At 40.4% G+C, this 15,102-nt stretch overlaps 1 protein-coding gene across 1 annotated transcript; it reads right to left on the bottom strand.

The window, feature by feature from the left end:
- Positions 1-4,818: 4,818 nt before the first annotated feature.
- Positions 4,819-14,146, bottom strand: pnp5b (purine nucleoside phosphorylase 5b). The gene is made up of 6 exons (XM_075482810.1): positions 14,022-14,146; positions 10,445-10,614; positions 10,236-10,339; positions 7,885-8,060; positions 7,279-7,469; positions 4,819-5,727 (listed from the first exon to the last, which is right to left on the bottom strand). The coding sequence occupies exons 1-6, from the start codon at positions 14,048-14,050 to the stop codon at positions 5,507-5,509; spliced, it is 891 nt and encodes a 296-aa protein (XP_075338925.1). The 5' UTR covers positions 14,051-14,146; the 3' UTR covers positions 4,819-5,506.
- Between the last annotated feature and the right edge of the window lie 956 nt (positions 14,147-15,102).

Below are 15,102 nucleotides of genomic sequence, written 5' to 3'. Positions count from 1 at the left end.
TACAGTAATCTGCATATGTCAAACAGCATTATTTGATTTTCTTTGGTTTCTTGCTAATTGTGGATGGGATTGAACAATATGATTAAACTCCTATAGACATCTATAAACTGCAAATATGAAATATATATAATATCAGATGGGAGGACTTTGAAAACCCCTGATCTAAACTATTTGCTTCTCAAATTTAGTTTACAGCAGAGAGTTGGAAGTTATTTGTCGGTTATATTGTTTCTATTAATTGTTAAAGGTCAGAAAAATGCACGTGCCCTTGCTTTGTCGCACCAGCAGCAAAAATCCACAGCGGGAAATTTCTCCTCAATATGGAATCATAACTCTGGGAAAATGTTCATTCAGCTGTTATTTAGTAGAAAAACACATCACAGGCAGGATATGGCACAAAAACTCAACTACCAGCTGAATGTTAATAAAATAAATGTGATTAATGGCACATTTTCCAGATCAAGCAGAGATGCTGTGTGGCATTTTCATGTGTTTCGCCAGTGGTTGCAGTTTACATTGTACGCTGTTAATCTATTAATCTAGTTTAGATTCTACAAAGTTCTTACATGCGTTTCTTATTCACCCAATAATGCAGACACCCATACAATAATTTTGATTTATACTTATATACAGTACATATACAGTATATATATACTGTATATAAGTATAAACTGTGGCCACCCCAATAAGTCTGTTGATATTTATGATAATTCTTTCATGAGGTTCCTGGCAGCAGCTCCAAACTGTAAAGGTTACAATGCACACACAACATCTGAGGAACAGAATAAACCAAAAATTGAACGTACACATCACATGATGCAAACAGCAAAGCCATCAGAAGCTTTAAACACCTACAACAAAAGGAAAGGAATCACAATCATCATCACACACAAGTGTTTGTCCTTCTAATAGGTTTAAGATTTTTTTTCCATGAATTTAGTAAGAGCAGCTCTTCAGATAGTTTCGGAACTGATTCAGACAGATGACTGTTTCCTCATGAAAGTACAAAGTCTGTAAGGTTAAAGCGAACATATTTTCAATGTGGAGAAAGTAAATTCCTGTCTATTTTGGAGGATGGTGGTCTGTTGGTAGGATGGGGGGAGACTGAAAACAGCTTTTGAATGTTTGAGTCCACAGGAGGACTGAACAGACATCCAACATGAGCGTACGTCGTACAGTGGTGAGTAAACATTTTAAAGTCTGTGGTACACTATCCAGGTTGTGTTGGCAATGTGAAAAATCAATTGTATATATGACATCATCAAAATCCAGTACTGATATAAATGTGGCAGTCGCAAGTTTCTTTTTGGCCTCAAAAGAAGAAAACACAACTTGATTCTAGAGAAAATACCCAGTTTCAACTTCATCATGATGAAAGTTATCCTTATTGATGCTTTTTTTCAACAACTTTCTGGATGTGAAGCATAAAAAAGAGAGAAATTCCCTAAGTATTTGAACTGACATTCTAAGTCTTGTGAAGAGTGTTTTCAGTTCATCAGCTGCTAAAATGACAGATTCAAGCATGTAGTTGAGCGGAAAGGACACCAGATGGCGGTGGGACTCATCTTTTAAATCATTACAGCACAGAAAAGGGCCATGAACTCCACTGCTGCTGGCTGAAACAAAAAAGAAATTCATTCTTCGAGATTCCTCTTTATTACAGGACATACCAGTCACCACCTGACTGTTAAGACTGTTATAAATAGCCCCCAGCACAGCAGCTTTCAATACACAGCACAACTTTGTTCAGAAACCCTTTAAAATACATTCTTGTTTCTCTAGCCTCTACTGGTTTCTGTAGTTTTTTATTATATTGAGCTGGTCATTTTATCCAGACTAAAATATGAACAATTACACTTGGACTCCCAACACCATGTTTGTGCTTTTTGAGTGAAAAGTGTCAACGACTGCTGGATGAATTCTAATTAAATTTAAAGAAGAAACACTCGTTTCCCATCAGAATAATTACTTATTTTTAGTCTCACACCTTCATGAAATCAATTAGTTATTTACAAAGTTGAATTCATCTCCAAAGAGCTGCAACTGGTGACATTTCCCCTCACCCTCAGATGAACTTTGTTTTATGCTAACTAGCTAATATTAGCATGCTAACTTGTGTGCTAAGCTAGGCCTGTTATGTTGAATAATGAGGCTGTATACATTAAAAATGTTGATCAATGCATTTCCTACTGAAAAGTCTTTGTTTTATTTTGATATTTTTTTCAGCTCAGGCTATAATTTTCAATTTATTTTACTTGTCTGTGCTAGTGAATGTTTTTTGTTAGTTTGGTGTCGTGAGTATTTTGCATGTTTTAAAGAACGAACACTTCTCTGGAAGACTATCCTTGTGCTTGGCATCAGCAATACTTCCTTTTTAGAAGATGTTATCTCTCCTGAATGTAACTTTAAATGACTGACGGATGTTTTGTTTGCATAACTTTGTTGTATATGGTAAGGTGGTGGAACAAGATAATGACTTTCCCCAGAGAAGCTAACCTACGTGGGTTGGCGTTTTTCTAAAATTTACACTACTAACAATCTATCTTTAATCACCCTCTACAAGTTTAAACTTCAAATGTACCTGTTCCACTAATTATATCAATTTTTTCCCCATTCACCAGGAAGGGGTTTTAGTTTCTGAGCTCTCTCCCATCCAGCTTTGCTTTTCTTGTTTTTTTCCCCCCACATTTTTTAAATTCAGGACCTAATTTTAGTTGTGGCGTTAGGAGACTCAACGCTAAAAACAAGTCAGATAGCGTAGTTCCCTTGACCACGATGTGTGAAAACAAAAGCAGGAGTGAAACAACTTTATCAAGCAATCATTAAGCACACAACACTCTCCATCTCCAGGTAATAATTATTTACACACCAGGAATCAACATTTATGTATTTATGTGTGTGTTCTGCCATAAATCGAACATTCACAACCAGTAAACATAGTGACAGCATGTCAGTGTCCCACCAGCGAGCAGAGTTGTGGCCTTGAAATGCAGTTTGAAGCCACCTGGACGGCCTCTGTTTGGTCCAGGCAAGTAAAACTCTCATGACCTTGTATGGGAAAAGACATGAGAGCCTGAGCGTCATGGAAAATGTTTTCTTTTTCCTTTGTGGAGGAGGAAGGGGACAAGTGGCGGAGGATATATTTTGAGTAAGAAAGTTGGAGACTGGAGTATCCACGAGAGCATGAGAGAAGTTCTTTGTAAGAGAAGAGGAGGGTAAACATGAAGTAAAAGATAAACCAGTCTGATAATCCCTTTTTTTTTCTCTGAGAATCAACTGTGGGCACATTTCTATCAATGTTGTGTACGTATGTTGGCATTTTATCTCTAAGGAGCTTACACAGAATTAGCAGGTTTTGCATAAATGGTAATAGACCCACCTTTAAAGGGACAGACCTCTGATACTTGTTATTATTGAGAAATAAGAAACAATTTGCAAACATTAATGTTATAGAAGGGCCACATTTAGTACAAACTCCCACCTCAAAGGTTAACAAACAAACCTGTGACTCAAAGCAGCATACTGAATAGATATGTGAAAGAAATCTCCTATATTCAAGCCATGAAGACAGTATTTTGCAAGTGGAAAAATGCATTTTTTTCATTTCCTTAGGGCAAGAATAGAAAGTAATATGTTTTTATTAAAGATGGTTGAGATCAGGGGTGGAGCAGTGATTTTAAATGTGGGGGTGTTCCGGGGGGGCACATGAGCGCCACATCAAGCCCATAGACACGACGCTGAAGTTGGCAATCGATTCGCAAATTAAATGGATGGGCATAAAGGGCCATTTCACTGCATTTTTTGCATTCTGATCGCCCTAAGCTAGGTCCTGTATGGAAACTACAATAGTTACACTGCTCAAATCTGGATAGAATTATTCTAAAGAGGGTACAGAGTCTTTAAAACACATTTTATGATTTGTTAAAACTTTATTTGGTCATTGAAAATTCAAAAAGGTGAAATCATCTTGCTAGAAAAGTGGGGGTGTCGAAACACCCCCATCCCCCACGGGTGCGACGCCCATGGTTGAGATATCGCTTCATAGTAAGTTATTAAAATATGAAAAAGTAGGGAGCATTACATACCCAGAGTGGTAGAAATGGCTCAGGCAGGTTTACTTCCAAGAATTTTTAACAGGATACAGTAAAGTCACTGAATGAGCTATACTGAATGATGAAGCAGGACAAATAAAGGGTCAAGTTACTTAGAAATGGTGTATAACTATCATTTAACCTCTTGGTCTGCAGCTATCTGGTGAGTTCAACACATCTGAGCTGGATTTGCATCAAGCTAACATAGCTAACAATGTTAGCTCTCAAGCTAACATTTGTTCTATTACTTTATAGCTGTGAGTGAGTAAGGGTAACACTGTTTGTTTCAAATTTTCAAAAAATCAAATGATTTGTTGTTTGGATTTTCTAATTAGATACTTTTGAACCCTTTAATCAGCTAAAAGGTTTCAGGGAAACATTCAAATCTGACCCAACCCTGAGATGTTGTGACTTAGCGCTACATAAATAAACTGAATTAAACTGTCAAAGCAGCTACTTACCAAAGAATTCCCACGTGGCTTTAATATTTGGATTCTTTATCATAACACAATAGGCTGAAGTCACTTTATTGACCTCTGGGCAGTTTCAAGTAATTAATAGAAAAAAAATTAGACATAACACACTCACGCAGACATAAAAATGTGATAAAAAGGACTTGAAGTCTGAATCTGAGGAGGTCAGAGCTTTAATGTGAAGACTTTGTTTGTATTAGTAAAAGACCTGAAGGTGGATTGGGACTGCCGGAAAAAGATTGACACAGAAACGCTTTGAATCCAGGTTGTGTAGTTTATTGTAAAATTAGATCCACAGTTTGTATGAAAGTACCTCTAAAAGCTGGGACTGCTCAACATCACAGCCTCTTATATCAGAGATGAGTGGGTTTGGTCAGACTTTGGTAACTATCAAGTGCAGGATATCTTCCCTTCTTTAACAATTCTCAAAACAAAGAAAAACGCTACTTAAATACATTTCATATAAATATTTTTAGAATATTTTACACCTCACGTTTGTCGCCATTTCATGAAGACAAAGAGCTGGTCCGTTTCATTCAAAAACATGAACGTCACAGTTTTGTATTGTTATGAGGGAATGTGAAAGAACCGAAACAATAAATACGGTGACAGTGAAGCTAAGACTTCCATCAGCTTGATACAACGCAGAGTAGCACAGCAGGACTGTTGCATTAAAATATCTTCACAAGTAAAAAAAACATGTAAACATAGCTGAAAGAGGAGTGTTTAAAAGTAAGATCAGGTTTAAGGGTCCTAAGATAAGACATTAAGTAACAGTCAGTGGAAATCGTTTTATTTTTTGCTATGACACTACTTCATGGAGTCAGAACAGCGGCCTGGAAAACTACAATTCCACCACTTTATTTCAGTGCTGCGACAGGAGAAAATCCTCCTGCTGCGTCGCACCGCTGAAGCAGGACGGCTGACCTGAGGTCGCGGCGTTCAGAAGGAGTTGTTGTTGTCGTTGTCCAGCCGAGTCACCATGGTGGACACCAGCCTCTCCAGCTGCTTGGCCCTCAGCCGGCCCGTCTCCAGGACTTCTTCGTGGTTGGCCTTCTCCTGGCTGTCGTAGTCCATCACCGACCGGTTGGAGATCAGAGACAGGGCGAAGCAGCGCATCCCCGCATGGCGAGCCACGATCACCTCGTGTACTGTACTCATCCCTGCGGTGAAGACACATCAAATGTAAGTGAAGCCTTATTGCTCGGATCTATATCCCTTTTAATATTTCTGGGGGTGTTAAACCAACATCAGATTGCGTTTGTAGTTCCTTTGATTTTTTTGGCAGCTCTGGGTGTTCTCCATTCTCTTCCGGCTGCCCAACATTTCCAAATCTTCCTCTAATTCCCAAATAGAAGTTAAACGGATATTTTGTTCTGGAAAAGTCCTCAATGAAATGACCCAGAAATGTTAAAGTGGCAGCCCTCACAGGAGGTGGTTCAATAGTCTAAATAAGTAATGTTTAGGTGCTTCCTTTTATCTTTTGAATACAACACATGTTCAGCCTATAAAGATGAAGAAGTCTCCCCAATAAACTGCCTCTGCATGTGGACAAAAGCCCCCCCCCAGCCTTTCCCTTTAGCCCACTTTAAGACATATTCTGTTACACTTTGTTAGTCATATTTTGACGGTATAATAAAGAATAAGGGGCACGCTGGGATTTGGTGGTATATAATTTGCTTTTTACAAATATTTTAATAGGAAGGTACAGCAAGTCTGTGTAGCTCTCAATTTTTGTTCGTCGTTTATATGATTAAATGTAATTTTTAGTTTTTATCTAAACATTTTTAGTGATTTTTTTTTTTTTACCGATCTGCTTTTTATTTACATTTTGTTTTATTTTTAGGTTTTGCTACTAGAGCAGTGCACACAAGAGAAGAACTGTTGGCATTTTCAAGGATTGGACGCGGAATCAAACATCCAATTCCGGCTAAAAAAGCTGCGGATACCGTGGATGCAGAGCTGGAGCGAAGAGGCACAACAGGAGGAGGAGGTACAAACCTTTTCTGCCCCCGGCGATTATGTGAAACGCTAACTCGCTAACTTTTGATTTTACCCACATTGGGGGATGAATAAAGTATTTTTCTATTCTATTCTATGTTGGAATTCTTAGATTCTGTCCACATGTTATTATTAGTGTACAATCATTTTCTTACAACTCAGAACTTCCTCATGCAGGTGTTGTGAATTCATGGCCGGCAGCAGAGTAAGTTACCGGTGATCTATTTTGAAAGCTGAAGTATGCAAACAATGAAGGTTGTTTGAAAGAGTTTTTTTTATTCATTTCTGGTCCTGTGACTCACTTCCTTCCACATGTTAGTCAGCACGATCGCCTCAGAGCGTGTGTGCTCTGTTATTCTGCGTGTGTCACGACATGAACGTGCACACGAACACTGAGAACATTTCTCTCTTCACACGGATCTTTAAAAGACAGGAGAGCCTGATCGAACCCGTGCAGTCACGATGGCTAGTTTCCCCAAACTCAGAGACTCGTCGATTCAAAATGCATTCATACGATTACACTTCATGGAACATCACATCTCTGAAGGATCTCACAAGTATAGAAGAACCAGTGTTGTAGTTGTGAGGTCATATGTCTATAAAGAGAAAAGGGGGTCCGAGTGGGAAAGTGTTGGTGTTTAAGGTTAGAGTGAGGCCTCCGGAGGTTAATGAGTGTCTAAAGTCGTGCAGTATGTGTGTTACAGTGAACTCACCAACAGCATCGGCTCCTAAGCTGTGCAGCATGCGGCACTCCGCGATCGTTTCGAAGGACGGACCTCCGAGGACGCAGTACACCCCTTCCCGCAGGAAGTCACCGTAGCCCAGCTCGGCGCCGACGTCGTGCGCCAGCTGCCGCAGGTCGCGGTCGTAGGCGTCAGACATGCAGGGGAAACGGACGCCGAACCTGAAATCAACAGGAACATGGTGGTGAAAATCTTCATACTCATTGCTCAATGCTGGAATGTCCCCCGAATGACTCGGGTAACATTTAAGCAATACATCGAACTTCTGAGATTTGTTCACGTCTCAGTGGGAATGTGGTCCTGGGCTGCTCTCCACTCTCACTGTGCTGCACAGCGAGCTGCAGTGTTACCGTGGAGCACCGGCCTGAGGCATTTACTCAGGACGTGTGAATGATTTTAGAGGTGTTGTGACTGACTGAGATTCAAGGAAAACATCTTAATGAAAGCTTCTTTTTCTTGCCCAGATTCCTGCACAAAGCGACACTGAAACCACACTAACGCTCTTCCCCCGGCTGAACATTAAGACAGTCACTTGATGAACCACATCCTTTCTGCGTTGGTCCCTCCTCCACCTACCTGTCATCGTTGGGTCCAGCCAGCGGGTTGATTCCACCAAATCCAGGCATGTTGATGTGGTCCTTAATGATCATGACGTCCCCCACTTTGTAGTCCTGGTTGAGGCCCCCCGCCGCGTTGGTCAGGAACATCGTCTCCACGCCCATCAGCTTGAAGACGCGCATGGGTAACGTGATCTGGAATGCACAGGTGAATATTAAACACACTCAGGGGCTGCTAAACGTGTCATCCCTTTTAAATATGCCTGTAGGTTATTTTTCTAAATCTTCAAATCATCTCACGAACAGCACGCCGAGCTCACTTAATGCGTCATGTGATAAGGCAACAGAGCACACAGTCAGAAATGTCCCTGACTGCAGCCATTTTAGGCTTTTTTTTTATTACAATTAATACATGTCTGAGGCCTGAACAGAAGCTGCATGTGGATGGGGAACTAAATCAACATGTTTCCAGCAAGTCAAACAAACGCAGCAGAGGAAAGAACTGCCGATCATCAGCTTGTTGCTGATAAATCCTCTCGAATGCTTAGAAATCTGAGAATTAAACACTGGAAACACTCCGCAGCTGTGTGTGCCTACACAGTTCTCAGCTGACTCTTTCGTGGGAAAGACTTTCTGTTTTTTATCTGTTGGATCGTCAGTGTTAGCCGTCCTTGGGAAAGTTTTGTTATGCACAATCCTAATACTTCCACACTTTCAGCGACACAAACACGATGCCATTCACCCCCCCTGCAGTGTGACGCCTCTGTCTGTTGTAATATCAGGGATTCCTGGTAGCTGGTGGTGTTTCACCATATAGGTGTGTCTGTGTCTGTGTGGGTTTGGGCGGGTTCAATCAAACCAAACATGATCCTGGAGACACGTTTACGTTCAGGCAGACGCGTTTATCCAAAGCGACTTACGAGTGAGCAAACAATATTCACGCTTCAGTGTACAGAAGGACAAGTTCGGATGTTAGGAGGTGTTCCCAGAGGAGACAACTGTTTCAAGACGTAATCCTTTGAATAATCTCATTTAATACAGTGTCTACATAGCTGAATTATCTGATGTGTAACTATATGTGGTTCATTCTTAATCTAACATTCACATCGTATCTTAGCACTGACTCTCAAACCTTTAACTTTTTTACCTGGGCACAGTCAGTCTGAAGTGCAGGTACGTTTAGGTCAGGGTACATTACATTTCCCTGCGTGTTGTACTGCAACACACAAAAATCCGAGTCTCTAACTTGGATGTTGCTTTTTTTCTGTTTTCCTATCGTTGGACAGATTTAGTCAACACCATCAAACCTGTGCAGGATGCAGAAGTGAGACTTTACAGATGTTTGTGGTTGGATTTATCGATACTGAAAAAAGGCCTGTGCGCTCCCCCAACTGCATGGTCATGCATTAAGCTTTAATGGGTTTGGCTGTGTCTCCCCATATAAAGTCTTATTTTCACAACTATTAATATTATAGATGGAACTGAAAAGAGGGGAGCAGCCGCCAAGACTTTAAAGGATTAAGCCAAAACAGAAGTCCCGTTTTATTAGAAGTTAATGACAACATGAACCGACTTCTTCTTGATTCATTGATCTATTAAGCTCTTTGCCAATGAGTTTATGGTCTTATTGCTCGGTTAAAGTCTTCTTTGATAAAACATGTCGTGCAAAGGTTCAGCAGTTCTCAGACAGACTCTCGCCGCTCGCTCCTGATGTTGTGCGATCCCATCAGGTGATGATCGCCAGTGTTTGGTTTGTAACATCTGAACATGTTTCTCAGGCTCATGTTAAGCCTTCACGACACGCACCACAAAGACTTTAGTTTTCTCTTTTCATTCCAGTTCTCCCAAAAGTAGTTAATAACCGGCTCACTGTTGCAGAGTGTAGTCATGCGGTTAGAAGTGTTCCCGCCGCACCAACCTCAGTATTTCCTCACTGTAGGAGCTATTTGTAAAGTTAGTTTTTGTTTTTTGGTTCTAGTTGTAAATTTAATTTGCTAATTATGAGTAACTTAATTTGATTAATTTCAGTGCTTTATTTAGATTAGATTTTTTTGCTGATATTCCTTGTTAGTTATTTGTTTAGAATATTTTGCTAATTGGGTCACACTGGGCACCTGGAGTACCAGCATGCACCGGGGTGGGCCAATGTTTTTTTTACCAGGGAAAAAGGAGTGAGCAGCAGGTTTTCTTTGTTCTTTTGTTTGTTTTATTGTTTGGAAATAAATAATCAGAAAACGCAAGAATTAATTTTTGGACATTCATCTTCTTTTGCCTGCGTTAAACCACATCCCCCATGGTGCATCAGTGGTCTTGATTTTGTTTGGTTTAAGTTTAATTTGTTTTTTATGGACAAATGGCCACTACACTCACCTTTTGGATGGGATAGCCTTCGTACAGGTGGAACCTGCCCTGCATGCAAACACACGGCTTTCCTTTTAGTGTTCCAAACACCAGCTGACCAGCGTGACCATGCACTGCAACACACACACACACACACACACACACACAGTTAGACACTCAGTGCATTTTATTCGTGCACGCAGACATTAACAGCTGCTTTTTTGACCGGCTGTGCTCACCTGTGCTGCGGGGGAAGTTGGGGATGTCGGCGTACTTGATGACCTGCGGGTCCTTCAGCATCTCGGCCAGCCCCCCCATGCCCGAACCGCACACGATCCCCACGGTCGGTCGCACCTGTGTGTTTGACAGCAGCCAATCCGATGTGGCCTTGCACTCGTCATAGCTGACACTGAGAGAGGGAGAAAAACTAAGATTATCAACACGTCCGAAAAGCGCGAGATACGATTGGTTCTTCCTGTTTGGCAGCATGTATACGCACGGTCATGCTGCAGCCAGTCACAGGAAATAACTGAAAATAATGAGCTGGAGTCTGTAAGGCAGGGCATCCTGTCCAGACAATGTGGTGAAATGAATGTCTTTCCTGCCCTTTGGCCCATTTACATAAACAGAGACGCACGCACGCACAGGCACACATTTGTTGTGTGTTTAAACGTAACAGCTGACTGGTTTTATTGTGGAAACAGTGACTAAATCTGAGCTTTAAACTGGGGCTGCAACGATTCCTCCAGTAACTCGATAACAAAAAATGATCGAGGAATTTCCTCTGCCTCGAAGCCTTGTTTAATTCAATTTAAAGGGTATATACTATACGTATACATAATAAACACATATTATGTCTATGATGCTTTCCCTGCAAAGCGGAAGAAGACGGAAGCGGGCTTTTGGTAACGTGTGGACAGTGTTGATGTACAGAATGGTAAACGCAGACACCGAAAACAGCGAAAATGAGCAAAGCGAAAGTAACAAAAGGAAGAGACAGAAGATGTCGATGGTGTGGGATCATTTTAAATGGAAAATTAAGGACAACATTGTGGTGTGTGTACATTGTAAGATGGAGCTGGCGTACCATAACAGCACGACTTCAATGCTTTATTTTTGATACTTAGAAAAGAAAAGTGGGAAACAGTTTTATTTATTTTGATCTAATTTTGTGTCTCAGGAAATGTTAAGTTTGAAGTAATTTGATTTATCTTTATTGGAAATTTTGACTGAAACGGTTTACTACTTTGCATAATATGTGGGATAATAAATAAATGTCAGTTTTTCTTAAAAAGGAACCAAATTGGTTGTTATTATGAAGTGATCTGTCTTGTTTTCCATTGTATATTTATAATTGGGCTTTAATTAAGCAAAAGTATGTTTTATCCGATCAATCGATGGAATATTCGATTACCAAAATGTTCGATAGCTGCAGCCCTAATTAAACACACCACAATGAGGTCAGTACTTGTAAAAAGTGAAGTCTCACACCAACAATGACGGTCCCTTTGCCTTTGGCTGTAATCTGTCCCACCTACACACTTCACTGGATATATATCCCTCTAATGCACAGTTAACACCTGTAGTAAATATTAGCTGAGCTGTATGCACACATTAACAAACATATTAATATAATTCAGGAGTTTTAAAGCCCTAAAACAAATACCTGTAATACCTGCTATTCACTATTCACCCAGCAGCTTCCTCCGCATTTTAGCCAACGTCCCGGAAGCCAATAAATAGTTTTGACACCAGTTCAGTTTACGACAGCCCCAGTGGAAAAAGTAAAGTGCAAAGTAATGTTCAATGTTTGCATTCCTGAGTGTACTTGCAGTCAGTCTGATCCTTAGCAGACTTAAAGTGTGGTAATACTTGTGGTAATAATAACTTTATTATTTTGGAACAACTGGTCAAAATACTGAATTTTTGGCAATATCCTCAATATTTTTCACCTTTTAAAGCCTTTATTTTTCCTATAAGTCTACCTGCTGGAAGCAGAAATAGTAAAAAGAAAAAGAAAAAATAAAGTCAATATTTTCCCTCTGAACTCAACATTGGAGAGCAGAAAGGTAAAAAAAACAATAGTTGATGTAATTCTTATTGTTGTCTGACTCCAGACCCGTTTATTCAGATTTTAGCAGGGAGGGATCTTGATGTCCTGCTCTGTCATTGTTCAGTGGAAGTTGTCTCTCAGATATTTGACATTATTTTAGCATTACTTAGGATTAATTGACTAAGTTAGTTGTGTTATTTATAGGCCTCTCATTAGAAGTGTTCTACTGTTTGTTTTTCAAGTGATATACATATATTAGGCATCATGTTGATGATTTTAGAATATTGTGACAGTGGATCATTATTCTTAGTTTTATTACTTTAACTTGTACAATGTGTAAATTAATGCAGAAACTTCTTAAAAGTGACAACTTTGTAATTGGGTACAATATTTAAAGGGACGCTGTACATTACAATGTTTAATATTTTTTAAAAACACTCAAAATCTGTTCTATTTATTGATTGCTGTTTTCTTTGTATTCTAGTTTTTTATTAGTTTAACTTGCCTGAGTGGTTCACCTTAAGATGTTTAATTTTAGCCTGTTTTGCTCATAAAATGTAGCCTAATAGATCTTAGTGTACCATCTAAAGTGTTAGGAACCTCTTCATTGTAGTTTGACAAACTAGGGGTCCCCACAAAGCTAGAAACGGCCCTGCTCCTCTATTATTGCAGAGCTACGTGCGCTCGGTCAGCATCCCCGCGCGTTTCTGTGGTGACGAAACCCTCGCGCATGCGGACCCTCGCACGCGCACACTCGCTCGTCTGCCAGCTGTTCCACATTCACGCGCTCCTCGTTAGTACCACATGCGGCCAAGCGGCACTGCGGAAGTCAGAGGTACGCATCGCCTTCCTGTACCAGCAATGGCTCAAAGGGTTTTGACTGACGTAACGTCGGGTTTTTTTCCGCTCCATAAAGTCAAACCGGGTTGTCTCGGCGCGGTAAAGCCTTGTTAGGAGGGAAATTAGACTACTATGTCCCCGGTATCCATCTCTCTGTCTGGACCGGGAAGGTTTTGAGCCGCTTCATCTGGAGCGTGGCATCCTGAAGCGGCAACCGCGCGCTTCTCAGGTGTAATGCCGAAAAGTGCATGCCTGCCGAGAAATGCATCCAAAATTGTCTCTAAAATTAAATTAAAATAGTCAAATTTCATAGTTCTAGGTTCATTTTTGGATTATTTTATCTGGGCTACACTGAGTAAAGATTGATACTCATAGAAAATGTCTCCAACCGGCTTTCTGGCTTACTGCAAAAGTGTTAATCACGGCCATTACTTTGGAATATTTGTACAATAATATAATAATAGGTGAAAGAGATGCTCTAAACTGTACAATTGTGGGATTATCATAAGTGTACTGTACATGTATTATTCATCTACATGAAGAAAAAAGATAAACCATTGTCAGCTCAATATCGTCACTGTAACTTTATTGGAAAAATGTGATAATCCACACGCCTGAAACTGTTTACGCGCGCTCCCGCGAATTGGGTATGCATTTTTCGGCAGGCATGCACTTCTCGGCACAACACCGGCAATTTTGTTTACGATAAAAGAATCCAAATGTAACTGACTCCGCCATTAGATTAGACTCTGCCGGCTTTGAATCAGTGTTATACAACACAAGCGACGGAAAACTGGTGTCGCTTTTAACACCAGGTGTCAACACAGGCTAAAGATGGATACATTTAACGAGGTAAATCGGCGTTTAGGTAGTTAGTTTAAATAGTTATAATCGCAGTAAGAGCCTTAAGTTCGGTTACTCACCCAGCGACGAAGTCAGTCATAGAGAGCATGATGAAATGTGATGATGGAGTCAGCAGGTTGTTTCGTGTTTTATTGAGTCTACCGGCGTTGTCCGGGTTTCTGTGATAGAGGGACCGGTTTTTGGGGTTTTAGAATCCACCCCTCACTACGCTTCTGACGTCTCCCATACGTCACATCCAACAAAAACTCCGATTGGTCGAAACGCAGGCGGGGTGCGGTAGTCCCAGCAACGGATGTTGCGTGCAGGAACTTCTGCCAGCACGAGATATCAGGGGACAGCCTTTGTTAGGATGAAATTATGACAAAAATAAACACGACGAGGCTGTTTTTAGCAAGTTAGCCACATGGTGATCACTTTAAGACTCTATTCAAACTTTAACCAACCACAAATAAACAAACAGGATAAAAGTTTGCGTGCAGGCATTTTTGTTCGACTTATAAAAATGTATTAAACCTATAAAAAGGTAAGCATAATTAACGTTAGTGTGTCTCGAATGTAAGCTAAAATGTCCAAACTTTAACTTCCTAATAAGTGACGCCTATTAAAAATTATTTTGTTAGCAACTCAGGAAAAATAAGGTATTTTAATTTATTCTTCAAACATGGCAGCATGCTTTTAAATATTTTAGGCAAGGCAATTTTATTTATAGAGCACAATTCGTACACAAGGCAATTCAAAGTGCTTTACAGCTACATAAAATCACAAGGCCATAAAATCATTCTTCACTGCTTTTTTACCCTATACAGCAAGCAGTCCCTTCGAAAGACCATTTTCCAACAAGACATGAAGGCAGCACAGACCACACACAATCTTCACGTGGTGGTGTTGCTTTTTGGTGATGATGCAATCGTCCTCACACAAAAGAGCAGCATGTGTTTCCTGCCAGTGACACGCATAAGCGAGCATGCATTCCTGCCTGTGGAGGTGGGCCGTGGGCACGGACGTTTCATCTGTGTGTGCAAATATATCAGTGACCTCTAGTTCATTGTGGACGCTGTGAAAGCAGCACAGAGTGGCCACTGTTGTGGTTACTGGCTGTTAAGTAACTCCTCATTTGTATTCACACATGTTGTTTGCGCC

This window comes from Odontesthes bonariensis, chromosome 14 (genome assembly GCF_027942865.1).
Source record: "Odontesthes bonariensis isolate fOdoBon6 chromosome 14, fOdoBon6.hap1, whole genome shotgun sequence".
Lineage (NCBI taxonomy): Eukaryota > Metazoa > Chordata > Actinopteri > Atheriniformes > Atherinopsidae > Odontesthes > Odontesthes bonariensis.
Note: the sequence above shows the minus strand (reverse complement) of the source record. Positions and strands in the feature narration are given on the sequence as shown.